This window comes from Passer domesticus, chromosome 8 (assembly GCF_036417665.1).
Source record: "Passer domesticus isolate bPasDom1 chromosome 8, bPasDom1.hap1, whole genome shotgun sequence".
NCBI lineage: Eukaryota > Metazoa > Chordata > Aves > Passeriformes > Passeridae > Passer > Passer domesticus.
In genome coordinates, this window is record NC_087481.1 from 53,946,883 (window position 1) to 53,972,160 (window position 25,278).

At 42.3% G+C, this 25,278-nt stretch overlaps 1 protein-coding gene across 10 annotated transcripts in view; it reads right to left on the reverse strand.

The window, feature by feature from the left end:
• FGFR2 (fibroblast growth factor receptor 2) overlaps positions 1 to 25,278 on the reverse strand; it is an 80,481-nt gene that overhangs the window by 21,163 nt on the left and 34,040 nt on the right. For 4 of the 10 annotated variants that reach the window (XM_064431491.1, XM_064431492.1, XM_064431488.1 and 1 more), the window contains 3 exons: positions 8,877 to 9,067; positions 7,904 to 8,051; positions 3,806 to 4,009 (listed from right to left, as the gene is read on the reverse strand). In XM_064431491.1, coding sequence (XP_064287561.1) covers positions 3,806 to 4,009; positions 7,904 to 8,051; positions 8,877 to 9,067 — 543 coding nt within the window. Of the gene's footprint in view, positions 1 to 3,805; positions 4,010 to 6,192; positions 6,338 to 7,903; positions 8,052 to 8,876; positions 9,068 to 25,278 lie in introns of all 10 variants that reach the window. The other 6 variants (XM_064431493.1, XM_064431489.1, XM_064431495.1 and 3 more) reach the window with 3 other exon arrangements.

Sequence of the window (25,278 nt, forward strand, 5' to 3'; positions counted from 1 at the left end):
TACTGACAGTTGTGTATTAATCTTTGTACTTCATAGTCTAGTTCTCTAAAAAAATTATGATTTTACTGCTCAATATTACATGAAATACTATATTACTTTCCTTTTTCTTGATCACTTTTCTTTTTTTCCACATTCCAGCTGCCATCATAATTTTGAATTATTGAACTACCATTTTGAACTACTCTGCTGGGTGAGCTCAAGCCTTGCTTTAAACTGATCAGTCTTTGTTCATCACAAATACACCCATTTTATCTCTGTGAAGGATTAGACTCCACAAAAACAACAACAGACATAAATTAATGGGAGTGTATTTTAAATAGAAAGCATAAAAAAGATCACTGCTTCCTGTTTAAGACACGTGCATGTTGAGGGGGTCCAAATTTGACAGATTGACTGTGACAGCCCTAACAAAAACCTTTAATGATGACAAACATTTGTACTTGACTTTGAGCAAGTCACAAGAGATGGGATTGTCTTTTTGTCTGCTTCAATTACTATTAATCTGTTAAAATAAAGGTTCTACAAAATAGATGCACATCCTATTGAGGGCAACTCTGTGTTCTTTTGGTTGGCCCTGTCACTTAAAGCCTGTCCTGCAAATCAGCTTGTGAGGCTCAATCCCACAAATTCTTCATCCCCTCCCTCTCAAGCTGGTACCTCCACAAAGACCATGGGTAACATTTGAACTGCTTTGATGAAAAGGGCAGCTGCCTGCTGGATTTCCCAGGAAAAACCTGAAAACAGAGTACCAGATCCTGGTGAGGATGAGGATTGTAGGGGATGGGAGCTGATAATTCCTGACTTCATCCTGATCCTTCCTACGAAAGTGAAAAGAACTGCATTCTGACAAGGGAAAAATGTCTGCATGTGGGGAATGATAAAATCCTGTGGTAGCTCAGGCTAAACAGTGCAGGAGGATCCAAACCAAACCATATGTTACTCAGCAAGACTCTTCTCCTGCTTAGACAAGATGGCATCAGAGCTGTGCAAATGTCTCTCTGTGAACCAGGATTATTTTCCAGCCCAGATCCTCAGGGACCCTGACCCAGCAGCAGAAGAGCTTTGAAAACAATATCAAGAATTTCCCAATCTGTGGCCTCATTTCTCTGGAATTCCAACAAATCCCATCACCCAGCCCTGGATCCAGCCCCATTCTCACAGCCTACCTGCCATGAGCCTCTCATTCCCTCCCATCCTCCCACCTCATCCCTCCCTCCCACAGCACAAAGGGAAACCTTCTGTGATCCACAGATAAATAAAGGTTTAGTGACAAAACCCCACCAAGTTTAAATACAACCCTCTGAAATACAAATAAACTGGAACAAAGTGAGCTTGGTGGCACAATAAAACAGGGCTGAATGATCCAGAAACACACACCCTTTAAATAAAACATCTGGATTATTTTTCAATTCTTCGCTTGTGACAACAGCCCTGAAATCCAAAACCAGATTTAAAAGATGCAGAAACTGAAGAGCTGCTGCAGCCTCAGCACCAAGGAGAAATGAAGGAATATTCACAAGCAGATCTTCAGGGACTGCTTGTCTCATTCTGCCTTTGCAAACTGACCAGTGAAATCATCAAACCAGAAATACAGATTGCAGACAATGCTAACAGTAGTGACATTTTCTTCCATGCAGACACAAAAGCAGAGAGACCTTCAATGAGCAACCGCTGCTAACAAAACAGTACCAGGAACAATTGGGAGTAGTGGGATTTTTGCTTAGGGGTTGAAATAGCATTTGAACTTTTAAATATAAATCTTCTTTTAAAAAAAACTATTCCCAGTTTTAAAAGCAAAATGCCATTTCAGCTAAAAACGTGTAAAAATACTGAAATAAACTGATAAACCCCAACGTGACAAACATGTTGTAAGACAGCTTCTTTCCCCTGTGAAAACAATAGCTTTGGAGAAGGTCCATATTGCATCATTTAAGGATAAATAGCTAAACTGAGGGCAGTGGTTGGCACTGCTGTCACATGAAATGAAATAACACTCTGCTCCCCGAGGAACCATTTCCAGCTGACACAACTGAGCTCACACCAAACCCTAGGTAGTTTTTATACCATCAACTTGTCTCTGAGTCATTAGGCTTTTATATTCAGGCAGAAATCTAATAAATGTCTCCTTTCTAAGCAGTTGATATGTACCTCTCTCTCTCTGGCTAAGCACACAACATCTGAAAGGCCTCCTTTGTCCAGAAAGCTGCACAGATTTCTAGCCAGAGAGATGTGTGAATGTTGAGCTGAGGGCTTCTCATCACTCTTTCTGACACACTCAGAGTGAAATGTCCCTCTTTGTCCCAGTGATACTGAAGCAAATTAGTAAAATCAAAGTTACAAAGAAAAAAACAAAACAAACAAAAACAAAGCAATACAAAAAAAAAGGAAAAAAATCCCCAAAAAACATCCTAAAGTGGCAAAGAAAGTCAGAAAAAATAAAATTAAAAAGAAAAAAATTAACATTTTTTGCTCATAAGACAAACCAAATATCTTTCACACTGAAAAATGTTCAGGTGCCCCACCTCAAGATTCTGTAAAATACTGAACTCAGAGGAAGGGCTAAAGCATTCCACTCCCTGGTATTTTTGACCAAGGAAATTCAGACACCATGAAACAAGGGTCCAGAAAAATGTAATGCTGTTCAGAGTCTCCCACTCTGTGTGCCTACACATCTCATTTCAAACACTTACCCATGCTGAAGAACCCTTTTTAAGGGTTCCATTACTCTGACAGTGACAATATTCTGGACAGGCTGCAAAAACAAATCTGCAGAAATCCTCATGGTGCAGATGGGCACAAAGTGAACCCTCACATCCCAATTCCCTGGCCAGAGCCTGGATCCAACCCCCACAAGAGTTTTTTTTGCTGCTGAGGTGAACCCCAGCCTCAGATTCCAAAATCCCCATCCTGCAGGGCTGAAAGCTGGGGGTGCAGAGGTCTGACCTCAAGACCTATTGCTATAGGAAATCAAAGAAAATCAAAACCTATTAAACTCCAGCTTCTAAGAACACCACAAATCCTTCAGGAGAGGACAGTGTGTGGGAATGGAGGCTGTTTTGGCAAGTGGTGGCCTGTGATAAAGCCAAAGTCCTGTTACTTGTTCAACTGGTTTGTTGCTTGTGGCATCATCCTCTCCAGAATTGCTCGTTGCCAGCCACAAACAATTGTAAAATGTATTACATGTGATGCTGTTGTGTGCATTTTAAATCTGGCACTTGCTTTTGTTTCTTGCTCAAAAGCATCATTATCTTAATCAAGCTGTCCAAGATCTGATATAGTATCTCCCCTATTTTTACTTTATTACACTCTTTTTTCTATTTTGGGGTGTTTTCTGGATGCCTGGCTATGCAACTCCCTCCCTTTGGTCTTCAAAAGTCTTCCTGAAAAATACCTCTCTATATCTGGTACCTAGTTACCACAATAATAATCACCTTAGAAACATCATAAATATACAATTAAATAGGATTCTGTTCCAAAGCCCATTAAGGCAGTAACATTTTTTCCATTGACTCCAACAAACCGTGGGATCAGGCCCCAAAATACTTGAAATACATTTTTTTTCCCATCTCCAGACTGCTAACATAGAACATATTTAATTTTTTTTGCATTTCTCCCCTCCCTAACAGCCCTACCCTGATTTCCTTGAGACACCCATCGCTGTGCTAAGACCTCCTCTCTATCCCACCCCAACCACAATCTGCTGTAATTTATTAATTCCCTCCTTCACTTCCCTTTCCTCAGCAGGAGGATGTGCTGGCTTGGTTGTCGGGGTAAGAAAAGGTTCTTGAAACTCTTTATCTACTTTCTGTTACCTGTCTGCGCAGGGGGATTCGCTTGGTCAGCTTGTGCACCGCGGGCTGGCTGCTGAAATCCGGCTTCTTGGTGGTGTTCTTCATGCGGCACAGGATCACTGTCAGCACCATGCAGGCTATCAGGAACACCCCTATGCAGTAAATTGCTATTTCCAGGTAGTCTGGGGAGGCTGGGTATTCCTTTTCTTTCTCAGGAGCTGGATGGGAAGGTTTCAGGAGGGAACAATCAGGCCACAGGGTTAGCAAAAAGGGAGTGTTTGGCACAGCACTTGGAGCAAGTAATGGTCAAATATAAAATATAACCAATTCTGGTGTGATATTCAGAGCACTGGATGTTTGAGCCATCTTGGAATCTGAGAATAATTATTTTTTTCCAGATTACTGCTTTGATTTTTCAGTTTGCACTGAGTGTGAGCTTGTGCATCCATGTATGCATACACAAACATACACACGTGTCTGCCTAGGTAGGTACATACATATACATTGAAATATTGCATGATTACGGATAATTTTAGAGGGAAGAAAAAACTGTCCAAACTAGGCTCAGGTTCATTTTGTTACTTGAGTCAAAATGCAAAAGCAGTGCAATTCATGTGAACCACACAAAAGCACATCCAAAGATAAAACTGAATTAACTACCCTGAATGAAAAATGTCTAAATTTGAAAATTAATGTTTGGGTTTGAGCCTGCTTGAGTCTGCCTGTTTATTCAAAATTTGCAATAGGATCTCAAAATATTCAAAATTTGCAGTAGGATCTCCCCCTTACAGAGGGAAGGGAGGATGAATCATTCCCTCATCATCTATAAACTCAGCTTAGGGGTTTCAAAAGGGTTTCAAGGAGCTGGCTGTCCAGCTGCTCAACCAGCTGTGTTTCATGCTGGGTGCCCAACTCCCCTGAGGTCCTTTAAGGAGCCCAGTGCTGGATTAAAAAGCACAATTGAAGTGAAAAACAAATTGGCAGCAACACGCTAATTAACGAGCCCTCTTCTGCGAGGACTGCGGTCTTTCAAGTAACCTCATCAGTGGTTACTGGCCTATGAGATTAGATTTGGGAGGGAGTGGTTCTCCAGAGCTGTTACTCTGATTGAAACCATTTTGAAGCTATCTTCAAGACAGTTATATGTGCAAACAGTGTCCCTAATCCCTTATCTGGGATTCAACCCCCGGATAAACAGCATTCCACAGCCATCAGCGGTCACTCCGCAAGCAATGCACGTTTCAAGCTGAAATTTTCCTGTGCCTTTGCAGGCTTAGAAAAATACTGTGTTCAAGAAAATTGGTTAAAAAAAAAATGCTGTTCAAGCACTTGCAAAATGCAAACACTGCCAGCAGAAGCAAGCTCTACACAAGCACTGCTCTGCCTGCTTGGTGACACCTCACAGGCTCGGGGCTCAGTTCAGAGTGAGATGGAATAAAGCTGCCTTGTTCAATATATTTCAATAAAAAGTAAGAAATTATCTGCAGACAGTGGGAACCTTTAACTCCCACACTGTGAGCCTCAGCAATATGCACATGCAGGTTTTGTACCTCTTACTTAGGATTAACAATTAATAAATGTTAAGCACAAGATGACCCAGCAAACCTCAGGTGGTTCATGTTTTTTTCCAAAGGAACTCCTGAGGCAGCTGCCAACAGTTATAAATGAGAAAATTTGACTAATGTCAAAACCAACTACGGTTACATCTTCTAACAGCTGATAATAATTTTCAGGCAATAAAGCACATTGATGTTTGTTTCTTTTAAGGACAGAAACATCATCAACCCCAGAACAGCAAGACATGCTTTGCAGTAAAAGCAAATGACTACTTGTTTCCTCAGAGCATGCAATGTTTAAAGATGCACGGAGCCGATTCCCAAGATATGGAATGCACTGCTTCTGTTCATGATCCTCTGGCATTGAAATTGGAATTTCCATGAGAGATTTGCATGATAGGTAAAAGTGAATTGAAGTACACTGAACAGCTCAAGCATTTTAATGAGCCAGTACATAACAATGGCCAAATTAGTTCCAAATTTTAACGAACTGAATTTCATCCTCTTGAAAAAATTTACAATGACTTACAGGCTGATTTTCAGTTGTCTCATTGAAGTGCTAAGGAAATGCAGCTCCTTAGCATTTCTGATGATGTAAAAACATTTCAATTAAGTGCAATAGCCATACATTCCCCATCCTTTTTTGTTGCTGTTGCTGTTTGGTTTTTGGAGTTGCAAACACATAGCAGAACAACTCACTGGCTTGAGACAACTGCGTTTAAAAAGCCAAAATCATTGTAAAAGTCTTTTTTTTTTGAGACAGAAGCCGTGCTAATTCTGCAGCAATCAACAAGGGGAGGGGGGGAAAAAAAGAGGAAAAACCACAGAAAGAGAGCAGTGTATACCTGGCAGAACTGTCAACCATGCAGTGTGAAAGGATATCCCAATAGAATTACCCGCCAAGCATGTATACTCCCCAGCATCCTCAAAAGTTACATTCCGTATATAGAGAACCTCAATTTCTTTGTCCGTGGTGTTAACACCGGCGGCCTAAAAAAAAACAAGAGGGAAGCAAGAGAAAAAGCTAGACACTGAGAGAATTTTTGTGGATAGGGAGCTGGAGCCACAGGGCTTTGCACTTGGTAGAGGCAGAGGTGGAGAGATGCAAAGCTCCTTTCCCCATCCACAATCCCTCGTCCAAAAGGCGTTTACCAACAGGCCCCAGCTCACCTCAGAAAGTAATCAACACCCTTCACCAGACCTAAACTCACCACCTAAACATGCATGCAATCAAAAGACATGGAAAAATTCACCCACAAATCTTTAATTTTTTTCCTTCTTCTTTTATGACAAGAGAAAGTTGAAAGGAAAACAAAGAGGAAACAAAGTAGGACAGAATGTGGGATCCTTCACGTGTAGAAACCTGTTTCAGAGGAAAGAATTTACCATAAAAGCATACTCAAAAATTATGAAAAAGGGGGTGAATTCTGCTCCAAAAGACAACTTAGTAGCTGTCTTAGATTGTATGATCCTTGCATCACCCACTGCACAGCACTTTTGAGTAGTAACTACTACTGTACATTGTGAAGAGTTGCCAAATCTTGTTTAAATCTCAAATCTGGAAATATTTGATAATTTGCCTAGAAGCACAGTGGAAAGTATCCCAACTCTTACTCAAAAATCAGAGATCTTGTTCAGTTGTGGCTCTCACAGGTAGGACAGAAAATACTTCAAAGTTTTGAGAACCAGGAGATGAAAATAAAACATATTTTTCTACATCTTAAAGATTGAGGGGGGAAAAACCCACTCAAAAACCATGTTTTGTGGTTTTTACTGGTCATCTTGCAGACTTGTTGCTTGACATTGTGCACCAATCCAAGTATCAGCGATTATCCAAACTCATAAAAATGGAGTAAATCTTAGGCCTGGAAATTCCCAGCTGCCCCAAGATGGGCACATCAGGGCATCAGCATCAAAATCTCAGTGATGGAGGTTTAGAGAAATTAATTGATCTCTGTTCCATTCAAAAATGCTACTTTGAAATACACAATCAGGGAATAAATACCTTTTTATTGGACAATTTTGAGGTAAATTTAGTTGTAGGCCGCAGTCACATGGTTGCCTTTCTTTATTGTTACTGCTGAGTAAAACCCAGTTAGTAATGGGTGAGTAAGACCTGGAAAAACCCTCCTACCTGCACAGGCACAGTGACTAAACTGACCTGACTTGTGCTCCAGGGGGTTTTTATGTGAACAGGTCATATATATACACACCTATGTGTAAATATAAATACACACTGCTGGGCTGTAATTACATTGTTCAAGGAGTACCTTCTGTGTGAACTGCAGAGTATGCAGAATTAGCAACAAAACTGTTCAATATACACACAGACACAAAGACACCACAGAGAGAACAAAGATCAGCAAACAGAAACCAAAGCAGCGCTTCTGCTACAGAGAATATTGTGGGAATTTTTCCATGGCTGCTGGTGTAACACCAGCTGCATCACCAAAAGAGGATTACACAAATACCACCAAGGCCAGAGAGTATCCTACAAGCTGCCTGCAGTCTCCCAAAGCACCACTTTTTCCAGCTTGCTTTAAAAAACATTGTTACCTTGTACACTTGGCAGAACAGAGAGCCAGGCAGACTGGTTGGCCTCCCCTATATAATTGGAGACCTTACAAATATATTCTCCAGCGTCCGCCTCTGTCACATTGTACAGTGTCAGCACTTCAGCATTGGAACTATTTATCCCCGAGTGCTAGAACAGACCAATAACACAGGAGAACAACGTCACTGCTGCCCACAATGGACACCAATCTGTCTATGGTCCCACCACCAACACGGCACCAGAATATTCCACATCTAAACATTGAAGGGTTTGGGGTTTTGTTTGTTTTGGTTTTTTTCTTTTGGTTGTTGTTTGGTTTTCTCACATCCGCAGCATCACAGGAGGAGTTAGAAAACAGCAGCGTGGGGGGAGAAGGAAACCACCTGGGCAGGTACTGCATGGGACAAGCAGGTACAGAGCTGGCTGTCCTGCCTGACAGAGTTTTGGCAATGCGACCCAGCTTGGAAAGCTTCAATTTCCCTGGTCAGGCTTGCTCCAGACTGGCAGGAATGACAGTACCAATACACTGCTCCAAACCAGACACCTCTGCAGGCTCAGCATCCAGACAGCCAGTCCTCCAGCAAGCTTTTGGCAGCAGCTGCCATGTTTCTTTGAAATCAAGAGGCTGAAGAAACATGAAGGAAATGGAGTAGATTGTCCCAGAAATGTTTTGGATGCTTTCTACTCATACAAACATGTTAATGATGTTTTTTAGAAGAATTTTCAATTTTTTTCTGAACAAGTCATGCTTGAAACATTCAGATATAAAGAACTTTTCATAGAAGTAAAAAGGAGCAAAACAGTGTCTAAAAGCTGAACAGTTAGCATTCAGACAAGCAAATGTTTATCTAACTCATCATTTCACTTATAACATAAACATCTCCACTTTCAAAAGAAGCTCAGAACTCAAAACCCTTGGATTTACACCACGCTCTAAAGAAGGCATCACCGCTGCCGGCATCTGCGAAGCCTCACCTTTAAAACCTGGAGATAAGGCAGCCCATCTGGCCCGTATTTACTGCCGTTCCTCTCCACGTGCTTTATCCACTGGATGTGGGGCTGGGCATCGCTGTAGACCTTGCAGACAAACTCCACGTCGCCGCCGACCACGGCGGAGGCGTTGGCGGGGAGCCCCGCCTGCAGGATGGGCCGGTGCGGGGAGCGCTCTGCGCCAGCAGGGAACGACGGCGGGAGAGAGGGAGAGAGAGGGAGAAATAAAGATGCATAAATAAGCAGGGCTGCCAAGAAAACTGTAAGTGAACCCCAGCCAAAAAGCCCTGTAAGCCTGTTGGCTGACTCCTCCGAAATAACACCGCAGCCAAAGCGTGTAACAAAACCTGCAGTTCAAAGGAGATGGCTGGAGTGCTACACTTGTAATTTAAAGAATAGCCATTTTGGGGGAAGGGGGGGGAAAACCCTGCTTAAACACTTTGCTCATTTTCCATGGTTTAACTCAGCCCTAATTAGGTAAAATATCTCCTTTTGGGTTTTTTTAAGCTACCGTAATTAAGTTACCTCTGATTTCTATAATGTCTTGACTTGACTAGACCTCCACACATTAAGAAGAAATATTGTTGATTATTTTTGATTAATTAATTTATTATCTTTATTTAAAAGAAAAATTTATACACATTAATAATAAATATTGTTAATTTTGAATAATTGTTGATTTAAAACATGTTAAAATAAACCAAAAGCAATTTCTCAAAGTAGTAGCAGAAGCCTCAGCATGCAGGATGCACAAATGAGGCAGCTCAGCTTCCTAAAATGCTCTAATCAGTGCCACCACCACCACTGCTCTCTGCTTCACCCAGACACAGCAGCAGAAACACTGCTTCATTCTTATTCTCACCAAGACACAGGCAAACACAGAAACACAGAGCTCTCTGGAAAACTGAAGTGTGTTTAATGCGAGCCAACTCAATTTCTAATCTATGCCCAGGCATAAGAATTTCTCACACACATTTTCAGTCAACCTCTCATGGGGATCAGCTGAGGGAATTGAGGTTCTTTAGCCTGGAGAAAAGGAGGTTCAGGAGGGACCTCCTCAGTCCCTGACAGGAGGTTTTAGGCAGGTGGGAGTCAGGCTCTTCTCACAGGTGACAAGTGACAGGATGAGAGGAAATGGCCTCAGGTTATGCCAGGGGAGGTTTGGATTGGATATCAGGGAAAATTCCCTGACCAAAAGGGTTGCCCAGCTTTGGAACAGGCTGCCCAAGGAGGGCATCTAAAAGTCATGTGTGCAGATGTGACACCTGGGGACATGGTTTAGTGGTGGCCTTGGCAGTGCTGGGTTGATGGTTGGACTCAATGATTACAGAGGGCTTTTGCAACCTAAACAATGCTATGAATCAGAAGTGAAATGCTCACTGGCCATCCCCAGCCTCAGCTCCCCGTTCTCCCCTGCTCCAGGAATTCTTTCAAAGATAAGTAAAAAATAGCAGACCTAAATATTTATTTTTAGAGGCTATATACTGTAAAAGCTCTGACATTACAAGCCAAATCAGCTGAATTTCAAACCAAGCGTTCCTTCTTAAACATACTTGTCTCCAATAAATTGTTTCACAAGCAAACATTGTGAGTATAATAGCAAATAATGATGCCATTGAACAATGGGATCTTTTATACAGTCCAATATATTTGGCATGCAGCAAACATCTACTGGGAATTTATTCACTGAGGCTGTGCTGGCAGCACACTACAAAGCAGCAGTCTTATTTTACTTGTGGCAAAAGTGCATTTGCATTGCAGTTACTAAATTATTCCATGGCTATGTGTGTCATTTTCGAAGATCTAGGAACAGTTTCATATTTTTTAATTTGTAAATTGCAGTAGAACATATAAATTATTATTTTACGGTTCTGGAGAGAACTTTTAGTTTCTCACCTTATACTAAATAAGCTCTAATTCCATCTCTCTCATTCCTTCATTTGGGTACAAAACCAGCAAGCAAAAATCTCCCTTTAATAGAAACCTTACACCATCTTCCAAAACTTATTACAGCTGCCTTCGGTATAAAATGAAACCTTAGAGAATGTTATTTAAAATGTTTTTTAGAAGTCAGTAGGCCTCATGTTTCATTTCTCCACATCAGGGTTTGATTTCCTTTGTGACCTTATTCTCTGCCCTTTAACAAACCAGAGAATGAGGCCTGAAACATCTTGGAAAAGTTCCTACTATGCCAGCATCCACACACGAGATGTGTTTAGTTTATCCTGATAGCCATCAATGATTTAATCTTTTATTGATGACTGTCAAGCATTTCCTCTACCAAAAAAGAGGAGGCAAAGCAAAGGAGTAAAAGCAGAGTTCCAACACTCTTGGCCCCCGATTTCATTTAAAAAAATTAAAGTGTGGGCATATGGATGAGTGCTTGTGAAATTTCTTCTCTAAAGGCAAATGTGTTAAAATAAACTTTTGTTGTCCTCCCACACATGGATCAGTGTTCACCAGCTCCTCCACTTCAGCACAGGGGAATTGTCCTGTCCCCACACAGGCAAACAAAACCATCACCATGCAAATCCAGCAAGCTTCATTGCAAACCTGGGGTCCAAAGAGCCTACAAAATACACTCAGAATTGGGGAAAATAGCCACAAAGAAACTTCCACTAATTGCCAAAGACCAAGCTTAATTTTGTACAGCACCTTTTCCTGGAAAGACTCATTTCAGGACGTTATCCAAAAACATCCTGAAGTTATCCTACTTCTCTGCAAACCCACACACATCTAAGGGCTCTGTTAAGCACAGGTACTGTCAAAGCCATGTTCATAAATCTCACATCACTATTCAGCATTTAAAATACAAGCTGTACATTTATAAGCAGATATCATCACTCAAACAGCTAGCTGCACTAATATTAGATGGAAACAGTGTGTTCCTTTTTACTGAACACCAGCAAAGGAATCAAAGTTCCCTTTAGAAAAATCTTTAAGGCTGCTGAAAGTGATATTATCATTACTTAATAATTATAATCAGGATCATCACTAAAACATCATGATCATATACATCTCTAGTTATTTAAACAATATTTTCATACAAAACAAGCTGGCAACAAATCTCATAGCTCTGGAGCCCAATTTCACTATTCCTCTTGTTCATTAATATTGAAGAAACACCTTGAGAAATAAATATATGCTGCCTGAACACTGACATTTCAGTTTTACAATCTCACTGATGACACAATTTGTTATAAAATCAAGTCAAAAACATATGCTATAATACAGAAAAACACCCCCAACATGCTTTGTGCTGGATCCCACCATAAGAGACAAGATACCAGCTACAGTTTAGATACAAAACTATCATCCCCATCTGAGGAATTAGTTATCTACAAAACAGAGTCAAAATGACTGCTCACATGAGATATATCAGATTCAAGGCCACAAGCACCTAAATTTTACACCACCATAAAAGTGCCCAGGGCTTGAGCATTTCTGCTCACTTATCTGTAGACAAACAGAGTTGCTATCTGAAGGGATGACTGACAGAGACCTTGCCCAAAAGGCTTAGAGGAAGCTGTCATTTAGCCTGTTAATGTTAAAACTTCAAAACACCTCCCTCCAAGAGATAAAGCTACAAAGAATCCAGGAAAGCTGGAAAACTGCAGGTTCAAAAAAAAAAACCAAAAAAACCCCAAAAACAACAAAAAAAATGGAAGGAGCTCCCCAGGAAGTGCCAAGCACTGCAGGACCCCTAGAGATGGTGGGACCCTGTCCTGCTACTGGAAATGACTATTGGAGCCTACACACTTCACAAGGAATCTTGAGAACTGTCTCCTTATGGAATTTAAGCCCCTGAACAGAGGATTCCTACAAAAGGGGACTCATCACTTCCCTTTATTTCCTTTGTTTTTTTTTCTTTTATTTTTGGCTGGCCAGGGAAAAGGAGAGAGGAGGGAGAGAAAGAAGAAAGTGATACAACTGTAGGAGGTGAAGATGCTGGGGTGTGGAGGTGGGTGACAGGGGCCAAACCCCAGCCCTCAGAGCCAAGGGAGAGCAGCAGACACCAGCCCAACCCTGCAGCCCTGGAGCAGGATGGAGATGGAGCAGCCATGGGAAGGGAGGCTGCTGGCCAAGCAGGGGAGATGCAGGACAGGAATTGCTGCTGCCAGAGGCCAGTGGAGAGGGATTGTGGCTGAGAGAGTGGCACTGCTGCCACCAGAGAGCCTTGGCAGGGACAGCAGACAATAGCCCCGGAAGGGGGGAGCTCCAGGACCTCGGCCAGGCCAAGTCTCCTTAGCAACCTGGCTGTGCCAGGGGCTGAGAAGAGCTCTGGGAATTGTCTCTCCAAGCCTCCTTGTCACCCCAGCACAGATAGTTCAGGACCTTTCAGGGGAGCTAAAAGCCAGAACCAAAGCCCATTGAAGTCAGGGGGAAAACTCACAGGGAATTCAATGGGCTTTGCATAAGGCATCCGATTCATTGAGAAAAAGAAAATGAAAACTACTCTTATTTTCTGCTTTTGAATGTGCTTGTTTCCTCTCCTTGCAAATGTGGGATTCGAGTGTGGGCTAGAAAAATAAAAGCTTAATAGCAAATGCAAGACCAAGCATGAGTTCTGGGGACAATGGAGAGATCCTCAATTAAGGGGGGAAGTGAGGGAGAAAAAAAATTACCTAATTTTTTAGCTAGACACATTTATCAGAGCCTTCAATCACAGTTTTGAAATGTTACTGACTTCTAAGGACTCATCTTGGTGGCTGCCACTGAGCAGCTACAGAGGGATCCCTCAAATGATGCCTCTGAGCACCAGTTCTGGATCAATAGCCCCTGGTAGAGGTTCTGTGCATTCAGTCAGCACTAAATGAGAAATTAAGTAGTTCCAGCAGTCACTGAAAACACAGACCCGCCATACCCTCTTCTTCCCTTGCCCTGGTCAGCACAGCACCCTCAGCTCTAGTTGCTTATTTTGCCTGACTCCAAGCCTGGGAAACACTCAGCAGCAGCCTGGACCCTGTTTGGAGAAAAAACTATTCACTCCCAGCCACCTTCCCTCAGATGCTGCAACATCTGTTGCTTTGGAAGATGCTAATTATGCTGTAAATTATGGGTCTCAAAAGCATCCTCCAGCATTTTAGGCCAGACTGTAATCACAGCCTCTTGCACTGGCTTTGGCTTCACACTGTAAACTTCCAAGATTGAGTTGCAAGCCTTAAAAAAATTAACCACAGCCTTTTCATTGCAGGCTTGGACTGAAACATTCCTACCCCTGCCCTGTGCTTCACCTTCACCAACAAGCAGCACTTTCCCACCATTTCCACTGAAGTGCCACCCATCTCTGGGACACCCAGAGCCCTCTCCTGGTGCCCTCATCCAACATTACCCATGGGATTACCAAAACTGCTCCATCAGGAAGGGCATTTCCATGGTAACTTTTCATGTGACTTAACCACTGAAGGCAGGAAGATGAAACCAGCTTCACACAGTGCACCCCATAACACCTCAAAGCTAAAACATGATTTGCTCTCAGAAGTGGCCCTAGTGACCATTTCAGCCTCAGTCTGAGGGAACAACTCCCTCCATCTGTGCAAGCCACTCTGTATCTGTGCTCCTTTTTTGACATCCCTGGTGAGACTGTACACGTAGGTGCTGTTACTGCTGGCTCTGACACTGGTTTTGGTGATGTGGGTACCTGCTACAGGATTGGAGCATTTACTAAAGCCAAGGGGCCAGCCACAGGATATCAGTGCCTGATCAGCATCTATTTGGGCTAAAAGAAAGATTATAGGTTTATTAAACCCTTGCTGTTCAGTGAATGGTGACTTTCAGGTTTCTATCCTGAATGCAAAAGAACCAGTTTCCATTCAGCAAAGGAGAAACACAAGGATTGCCAACCTTCATGAAAGATCCCACCTACACTAACTGCAAATCCATTCACAAGCACTCAGAGGCTGGATTAATCATTGTTCTCTGAATCAGAGAGCCTTTCTGAGGTGAGTTCCAGGAGCAACTCCAGAATGAGGAGTTGCAACTTGGGTTTCTCCATAAATCAGCATTATCCGAGTTCATACACTGGACCCCGTTTGGAACCACATTTGCACTCCACACCCTGAGCTGGAGAGGTGTAGGAGGGGTCCAACCAAAGAGCTGCCAGCCCCCACAGCAATTTCCTCCTTCAAGGCAGCTCACTGCACATGGGCCAAGCCAAACCTCTGCCGCCTCTCCCCAGCACAAATCCATTGCTTAGGGGAACCTGTGCTCTCTGAAATCCTGGAAGCAGAACACTCCTAACTCCACTGTTTGCTCCGTGGTGTGGAAGAGACAGGCTGAGTGATGGCTGCTCTTTTGAGATCAGAAAGAACCAAGCAGGTGCAGGCAGAACACCTCTGCTAATTAATGTCACGCACCAGACATCCATGGGCCAGGAGCTGAGCAGGCTCCACCAGCTGCACGTCACTTTGGGTTTCTCTCTGCACAAGATGAGGCACTGTGTGTTGTTTACAGCCAGAAGTGCTGCTCAACTGTCATGTTCCATTTAAACAGACACACAGATAAAACCCTCCAATCATCACTGCCTGGGTAATTTACACACGCCAAGGCAGAGCCCACAGCAAGTTAGGGATGATGCTCTCTTCCTAAACTCTGCAAAATCACAAGATGCTTGAAGGCTGGAAGGATTAACATCACTGTCATAAAACAGTGAGAGATAAAGACCATCCCTGGCAAGAACACTTGATAAAGAACAGGAGCCTCTCAGGCAGACTTGCAGAACAGCTTATGGATCAGACCAGCACTACAGTACTGATGATATCACACATTACAAATTTTGGCATCTTTTAACCAACAGGTATAAGCCAACAAATGGCTCATCCTACTCCATGTTCCAGTACAGCAGGAGTGTCCAGGAGTCTCCACGTGCAGCACTTCCTACTGGCCCAACACTACTTGAAGAAATCATTTTGGTGGCCAAAGCTCAAAGGGGCATCGCTGCAGCTGGAGGTACAGTGAACCTGGCACAGGGACCTGGGGCCAACCTCCATCACCATTACCTAAGATCCCCTTGTCCTTTAATTTAGAAGCCCTTTACACAAATTTGGGGCACTTCTTGCTGCTTTGTGTCTCACTCTGGGCCTCAGCCCCCAGCTCTGCTCTGGTTTTTGGGCAGTACCAGCAGTCAGCACGAAGAGAGACAGCAGGGAACCAGACTCCACATATCCCTGCTGTCACTGAATTTACTTTCAGTAACACAAAAAGCCACAAGAAGTTAAACATTTGAACATTATTAAAAAATTCTAATGCTAAATATTAAAGTTCTGTCACATATTTCAAAGCAGAACCCATAGCAAAGCCTCTGCCACTCCATCCATCCTCCTTGAGACACTCAAGCCCTTCTACTCATGAAGGCCAGCCAAGTAAAAGGGAATGCCTTTTAAAAATCTTTACAGAAGTTAGGCAGGTGTGCTCAAACTCTTTGTCCTTGGCTTCACCACCTTCACCTATTAATTTTAAGTAATGGCACTGTTTCCCAAGCAGGTGAAGCTCCCACTGATGTTATCCCATCTGTCTCCTTGGATAGCTCTACAGAAGAGCTGCAGCTCTGTGTCCTATCTGCATTTTAGCTAAAAAATCCATCTCTGCACACCTTTACGCCTCTTCCTCACAGGGCAGCAAGGTGGGGAAGAGACAGCAAGCAAGACTGACCTATTTGGCTTGACACAAAGCCCACTAATGTCAATTAAAACAGTACCAAAAAAAAATCAGAATCAGAACTAGTTAAAAGCTATCCTTTCAGATCACACATATATCTGAGGCTTAAAAGAGACAGGGACATCCAGCAAGCCTGAGGCTACGACAGGAAACATGAATGCTCTTGTTTTAAAACATGAAATTATCAACAGGGTTTTAAGACCAGTTTGTCCTTAAAAGCAAAGCCCTATTGTCAGGCTGACAGCGTGGGCTCCATCAGCCCCAAGGAGCAGAAGAAGTTGTAGCAGCAAGAGTTCTACAACACTAATCTTGGAGCTCCCTTGCAGTGTCCCTCACACAGCGCATGCATAAGCAAATGCTTCATACATGTCTGAACAAAGGGTGGAGAGGCCTTATTTTAGTGTGAAAAAATTATGGCAAACAGAACAATGAGAGGCTACAATTTTCATTGATATTCTTTTCAGGGTACCCTAAAAGAAAAAGGCTACAAGAGAATATGAAAAACAGCTTGTGACTTCTCACAGACAAGTGGTAAAATTTTATTGTTCTGGCTGTTCCCAGAGACTGCATTAATTTTTACACCCAGAGATATCATCCTTTGTACTGTGCACAGCTCCCAGCACTCAGCTGCTGTATAATAACCAGAGACAATGCTGGGTCCAGCATCACTGGAATGGGCTCTCCAGTAGGCTCTGCCAAAGGTTTACTGCATGCCTGGCAAACTGCATCCCTCCCACAGGGATGATGTCCTCTCCCAGCTGCAGTGGCTTTAGCTCACCAGTGCACCCAGTGATGCCATAAAGCACACGGGGGGAGTTATTATTTCTGCTGGTATTGTGACCCAACCACAGATTTCTCATCTGCCAAATTTCCTTGCCTGAAAACAGCTCTGCCTTTAAAGTAAAATGGAAAAGATTATGTAAAGCTTTAAAGGCACTCCTTACATTTCTGCACTTCTCCCCCCTTTCCTTACACAGCACACTTGCTCTATTGAGCAATGCAGGTGTGAAATTATTGGAAGCACTGTGGAATTCACCCTTCCCCAGCTCCCTGCCAGACACAGCCAACCGGCAGCTGACTGACCATACCAACTGTGCAGGTCTCAGGGCAGAAAAGAAGCTCCAGCACCCAGAATTTCAGAGCTGGACAGTCCTGACTCAGCCTGATGTCATGTCTGTGTCAGCCCTCACTGAGCCCTTTGGGCTTCCCTTCCCTGCTGGTGAAGTTTGGAGACGTCCCTCCATCAGCACCACATTCCCTTCTGCAACACACAGTGCACTGTTCTGAAAGCTGGGCCAGATGCTGAAAACTGCTCATGGGAAGACCCTGATTATACATATTTGTCATTTTATTTCCAGTAATTTGGGTAAATCCAAGTAAATTTCACAAGATGCCACAGGGTTCATAGGCTGGCCACGCTTGGATACAAACTTGGTACTCCAGAACTACAAAGCTGATTTATTAACTTTCCACAGCTCTTGTCCTGGTTCTGCCTGGGGTAGGTAATTTTCTTCCTAGCACTGGTACAGTGCCCTGTCTGGATTAAAGATGAAGATAATATTGAGAACACACTGATGGTTTGGTGGTTGCTGAGCAGCTCTCACTCTCAGTCAAGCTCCTCGTGCTGCCCTGCCAAGGGGGATAACTGGGGGGCACAAGGAGCTGGTGGGGGGACACAGCCAGGAGAGCTGACCACAGATGACCAAAGAGATATTCCAGACCAAATACTCAGTGTATAAATTGTGGGGAAAGCTGGCCAGGAGCCACTCAGGGACTGGCTGAGCACTGGTCAGTCAGTGGTGAGCAACAGTTTTTCATTTGCATCACTTGACTTTCTTGAGTTTTATTTCTCTTTTCCTTATTTTCTTTTTCATTATTACCATTATATTTAAATTATTAAACTGTTCTTATCTCAAGCCATGAGTCCTCAGTTCTGCCCTTCTGATTCTCTTCCCCATCCATGAGTCCTCAGTTCTGCCCTTCTGAATCTCTCCCCCATCCCATGGTGAGAAGTAAGAGTTGTGTGGGGCTTGGTTGCCTGTTGGGGATAATCCACACCATGGGGATAATCCACACCATTCCTGCACCCCTATTTTCCTGCCTTTCAGCAAAAATGGACAGCTTCCTGGGAAGAAGGGACAGAAGCACCACCAACAGCCTCTGGCTGAGCAGCAGAGCTGCTCTCTGAGAAAATGCACTGAAGAGCAGTTGGGGAAGTAAAACCCATTTGCTGGGATATTCACTTAAATATAGACATGGGTATGCTCATAAATACCCTGGGTGCACAATTATCAAAGGAAAGCAACTGCTGCAATGAAATGATGTTGCTTGGTAATGCACATAATCCAACTGAATAGCAGAAACGGTGCTGCAGGTATAAACACTAAGGAATGCATGGAGATTCACTTATAGGTGCAGAATACACAAAACAACTGATGCTTTAATCACCTTATTTGTGGTGGTGATTAAAAACCCCCTAAAAGTACATGTAATTTTAGACTTTTATGAGCCTCTTGTAAAAATGTTAAATTACTTTATTCCAACTAATACCCTGTCATGTTGGGTTCTTCCCTTTGCTAATGTTCTGAGAGTATCAGTTTTACTTTCATGAAAAGTCAACAATTTCAACATATTCATGCTACCTTTCAAAGAGCAATCTGAAAAAAATAAACTCAGCATTTTAAATTTACAGACCAGTTCAATATTCAAATATGTTTACCAAACTCTGATTTTTTTTTTTATGTGCCATTTATGTTTAAATGGAACACCAGCTGTGGAAGCTGCACCACAGGAACGGTAGCAATCTAAAGATGACATAATGGCTTGAAAGCCTCAAAAGCTGTAAATCACAGCCACCTCTGGATGTCAGGTCACACAGTGGTCTGCACAGCAGAGAGAGGAGAGGAGGCCAACACTCAGGTTCTAAGTGAGGCCTTTTTCTTTATTAGACACAGAATTTTACATTTCACTGATTTTTCTGTGCTTTTCTACTGACAGATTCCTTGCCCTCTCACCTTTCTCACATTGGTAACCCTTAATTTTGTTTTTCTCCTAGATTGTAAATCATGTGTTTGTCTTCCATATGTCATCATCCAACCTGTATCACAGCTCATTTACAACTTTTCTATATTTATAATCATTTTTTTAGCTTGGGGTTTTTTCTATATTTTTAAGACATAGCTTTACCAATTTACTGTCAATTACACTTCCATTTTTTTCACTAATAAAGCTATGAGAAAAGCCTGGATCAGGTCAGAAAGTTCCTCTTATTAGGCACAGATATGACTTTTGACACATGCCAATTACACATTAACAAGGCAACGGTCCTGTGTTTGCATCTTCAGACAACTCCTGCAAATTCCTACTTGCACTTCCACAAGTAGGATACAACACAAATTAGAAGGCATGATTAAAAATTATAATAACAGAGCTGAAACAATATCCTGTTCATCACTCATCAAAAGAAAGAGAAATAACTGCCTTGGGGCTGTAATAAGATAGAAAGTGGGACAGGGAGACCAGTCCTCCCCAGCAGACTCTGCAGGAAGCATTCCAAACATGACAAATTCACTGTTCACCCAGCAGATGAAGTAATGACACCAGTATTTGTCCATAAAATGTAATTTAGCCAGACTACTCCAATGAAATCAGAAGCTTTAATGCTATAAAACTACAGGGTTGGAATATTTTTACCTTATTAAGGAAGTGGAGGGGGGAGCCCATAAGCTTTCATTTTGCCTGAGCTGAACCATCACAGTGTGGGCTTTGTTTTCAGGAGCAAACCACACAGCCCCCAGCGCTAAACAATTTGCGTAATTCCTCCTGCCATGCACACACCTTGCCAAAAGCCTGGTGCCAGGTGTAAAGTCCACACTCTGGGCTTATCAGCACATTAAATAAAAGTATCTTCCCTCTCAGGCTAAGCAGATACCTGAGGGCAGGCACCAGCCTGGATTCCTTCGCGCCTTCTGTCCCTGCCTCGTCTTGCCCCGCGCCGCGAGCGCCGGGGTGAAGACATCAAGCCAAAGCTTGTCCTTGTAAAGAGCCAGTCAACAACTACAGGAACATCTGCCAGAAATGCAAGTTTAGGCTTGGTTGTAATACCTGCCCTTAACTCCTGCCAGACATTAATGATGCAACACCCAAGGCATGTTATTGAGTTGGTGTCAGTTCCTTTTTTCGTATGTAACCCGAGTCCTAAAAACAATCTTTGGAAATTAAGGGGAGAACTGTACTTGAGTCAAATTAATTCTGAACTTTATTTCAACAAGCCTCAGCAAAAGGCAAATAACAATCCATATGTTTTTATGAATTTGGGAATGACAAAATGGAAACATGGCTTTAAAAAAAAAAAAAAATGCGTTCATGCCATGTTCGCAGCTAGAGACTGGGAGAGCACATGAAAGCCCAAAAATAAAACTCAACTAGAAGCAAAACCAGAAGTTTTTCCTTCTGTCTAAACGAAGGGAAACATAAACAGTGAAGTACCAATAGCAAAATGTCGATTCCATTTTAGTAAGATTTTTAACAGTGTGCCATAAAAAAACAAGAACAAAATTTATCCTATAGCAAATAGGGTATCTTATAATATCCTAAAATATATCCTATAAAACCACCAAGAGTTCAGAATAAAAGTGTTTTTCTGCACAGCCATCAGTAAAATCACTCATACATGAGATTTCTGAGGCACAAGCTTTAAACTGAGAGTCATTTAAAGTGCTTTCTGGGTGAGAAGTTACTCTCACACTGGTTTTATATGAAAATATGAATTACTGTTAAGGGACAGCTGCGTGGTGCTCTGCCACCCCCGGAGCTCCCTCCTCAGCAAAGAGAGCCAAAGGCATGGCTATTAGGCAAATTAGGAACTGTTTAAAGTACTGCTAGCCTGGTTGAAAAAGGGCTTCTTTTGAAAAAATATATTTGCAGAAATATATTCATTTTTATAGCAAACAGCAGGGTAATAACATACTCTTTGTAGAGGTGTTGTGCTATAGCAGCTGCTTATAAATCCCAGTAAATGAGATAGTGTGGCAAAATTTCACCTGAAACCAAACCATCTTTTGTCTCCCTGGATGACAACATTAAATAGGGCAGAAATGGCTACCTGGAGCAGGACTGCTCAAAGAGTAACCTTTTTTTTCTTTTGCCATTAAAACCCAAATTCAATTAGCTCCTCCATTCTCAAACAGAAGTGCTGCTGCTGAAATTGTACTCCAGCAATAATTGCCATCCAAGAGTGATCTAATTATATACAAGTCTCAGTGGCTGCATTCCCACGTTGCTTCCTACAACCAGGATTCACTACAATACAACTCATGAGTGAAAACCACATCGTTTTCATTCCTTCTCCCTCAAGACTGCACGACTTTATATATGTGTACTGAGAATGGAGTTAGTCTATTAGTAAGCTCGCCATAAAAACCCAAGTTTCTACCTACTGTTAAATACAAAGGAGGAGAAAAGGCACTTCAGCTGCATGTAAAAAACAGCTAATGGGCTAAGCTATACAAGGGAAAGAACGTTCTTTTAATTAAGGTACTGGATTAGGATTCAAAGACCAGCTTTGCTTCTTGGCTCTGTCACCAGCTTCCTGTGTGACCCAGGGCAAGAAATTTCATCACTCCACAGCTCGGGTTTTCATCTCTAAAATGGACAGTGACATTTCCCTCTCCTGGCCTTGCTGTATTCCTGTTGTAAGCAATTCCTGTGTGCTGGCATGTTGCCCTGGACAATAAGTATCCAATATTAATTGAAGCCTCTGTGTACTACTCTAATAAAAAGCTAGAATAGACTCGTCTCCCTTTCACAGCATCCTGGTGGAGTTTTGTGTCACCACCATTTGCTACTACTGCAAACACATCTGAGTCCCTGAGCAAAGCCCTGCTTCAATCCCCACTTGGAAATGGAGAAGGAAGGAAAAGGCCATTGATTGGGGTATCCCAAACATTCAAAGAATAACTTTGTCCAGCACAGAACATCCTGGCCAACTTGAATGGGCCATTCCCTGCTAACACAGTCACTGTGCACAAGAATCCTGTGCAACAGAGAGGCTGCCAATGAATTTGCTGCTTTTTTTTTCCCTTCTGTATTTTCTACTCCCACTGTAAGAAAAAAAAAAATCAGTGCAAGGGTTTTGCCAGGTCTGTAAATTTGAACAAGACCATCTGAGCTGACTCTTAAGAGTTCTTGCAAGTAATTACAAGGTAAAAATGAGAATACTTCACACCTACATTCTGACTGAAAACTTCTCAGCCCTGCTGGCTCCAGGCTTTTAATTGTCAAAAGAGTTCAAGGTTTGGAAAGTTATTGGCATATTCCTAACTAGCATTGTGTCACTATTTGGCACGATTTTTGCTGGGATACCTCCCAACTCTGTGACATAATCAGAGGGTTCTCTACATTACACCATATAGTCAGATGCTCATGTTAGTGTAATATGTTACCATGTTTAATACCATTTGCTATTACTTACACTTAATCAGCTCTGGAACCAGTTAAACCATATAGGAAAAGTAATTTCAGAGGCTTTCAACTGACAGTTTTCTACACAGAACTCTACCTAAAATTACGACCTGAAGTTTGTAAGATGCAGTCTACGTAGGCAATTGCCTCTAAACAAACATTCATAACTCTCCACAATCCTGTGGGAACTGAAAATTCATAAGAAAACAGAAAAAGGGAACTGAAAATTCATATGAAAACAGAAAAAAGGGCATAAAGTTAACTCTGTAGGACTGTCTCAACTAGAAAAACTGTCAGAGTTTCCCCTTCTGGCCAATCTTAATTTACTGCTTCAGCAATTTTATACTCCACAATTACTGCAAGCCTCCAGCCACACAGGAATGGCTGAGAATTCCAACATCAACCCCCCTTTAGGTTAAAATCCCAATCTCGAGAGATTCACACTCAACTCAACCCAAGGTGCACATTCCCATGCACAGGTTTTCAAACAGACTCACAATTATATCTTTGAACCCATCAAATGAAATTTTTAAAAAATAGCGGTGAAATTACTAAGTATGCAGGACTCCAAAATGCAGGAGTGACTTGCAAAAATAATTTTTGGACTTCTATTTTCATTTCTTACAGGACACAAGCAGGGTCCTCTGAGTGCCATCAGCTGGGTATCCAGCACCCCAAACCTCTCATCACTTTTGAAAACCTCATTATTTACTTTCCTGCCTCTCTATAGGAAAGGACTAGACATTTAAATAAATGACATAATCCTTACTACCATTCCATTCATTCATGCAGGTCACTATAATTTACTGCCAGGAAAAATAAACTTCTGCAAAATATTCCTCAATGCAAGACATTCAAAAAGCTCAAAGCAGGAGAGGAGGTGAGAGGGCTTCTAACAAATATTTGCTCAAGTGACTGCATCATCCATGAACACATTTGCTAGGAAAAAAAAAATGGGTTAAGAAATTTATGGTCAACATGAAACACACCAGGCTAGGACAGGAAAACGAAGAGGGGGTAGAGAAGGGGAATTTTTAACCAGTTTCATTTCATCAAGGAAAGGTTTTTAGAGCCTGGCAAGCCCTTGCAGGCAGCCTAAGCCCTGGGTGAGGTGGCCAGCAGAGGACCACACCATGCAGAACACAGCTCACTACAACAACTGACACCCATCCCTGGCAGCCGTTGTGGCTGCACCCTCCATAAATTCTGTTTAAACAAGTGTTCAAACAAAAATGGCTTTGCCAGCTCACCTCAACCATACCCAGAGCTCACTCTGAGACAAAATATTGCCAAGGCCATGAAAATCCTCACTGCTTTCAGTGCTGACTGCCCAAACTCCAGTACAGGTGAGCTGGGTGGTTCATAGGCTCTGAAGGATGAGGGCTGGTGGTGGGGCTTTGGTCTGATGGCATTCTCATCCCAAAGTGATCTTTCCCTGCTCCACAAAGGCTAGCTCTTCTTGGCATTTTTACAGGGAATGTTTTCCTTTCGTGCCACCCCAGAAGCTGGCACTTTGTTTTTTCTTGGATTTGGGTGTTTCTGCAGATTTAGGTGGCCTCAGATGAAACAAGACACTACTTATAAAGACCATCCAAAACAATGCACAAGGGATATATTTTTACTCATGTAAAACCAATCAAGAACTAGGGAAATTACCATTTTGTCACCTTTAAAGTCCTATAAGTCCTTACAGTAAGATATTCCACAAAGAAACTATGGAGTTGGGCTGTCTGTCACCAGCCAAAAATAGCATACAATAATCAAATTAATTTTTGCTTTCAATAGCAATTGATCAAAAGTTCTATTCACAGATGTTGTAATGCTCAGATCACCTCACAAAGCTGGAGAGAGCAAAGCCCATTCAAGACACACTGCAGAAACCATGGCTCTGATCCCTAAAGGTCATATAAGAAAAGCCACACTGGTTATTTTGGACCAGTAGGTATTCAGAGTCAATAAAATTGCTCACACCCATCCAGGCTAATCAGAAAGAATAGAGGTGAACAGGAATTATTCCTGAGATTTCAAGCTCTAATTTAGCTAACCACTTAAATAAATATCTGTAAGCCTTATTAAAGTCAACAGGATTTAGGTATTAATAAGGTAATATTATTAAGCCTGTGTTTAATAGTCCTGAGTAATCACAGCTTTGCTACTACATAAAAATTCACACAGCTGTTTAGAATTTGTCCTCAGGTAAAACACTTCTTCCGAATTTTTATCATCTGTGTTTTGGGGACTGCTCAGAGCCCACCCAACAGGCTCCAGT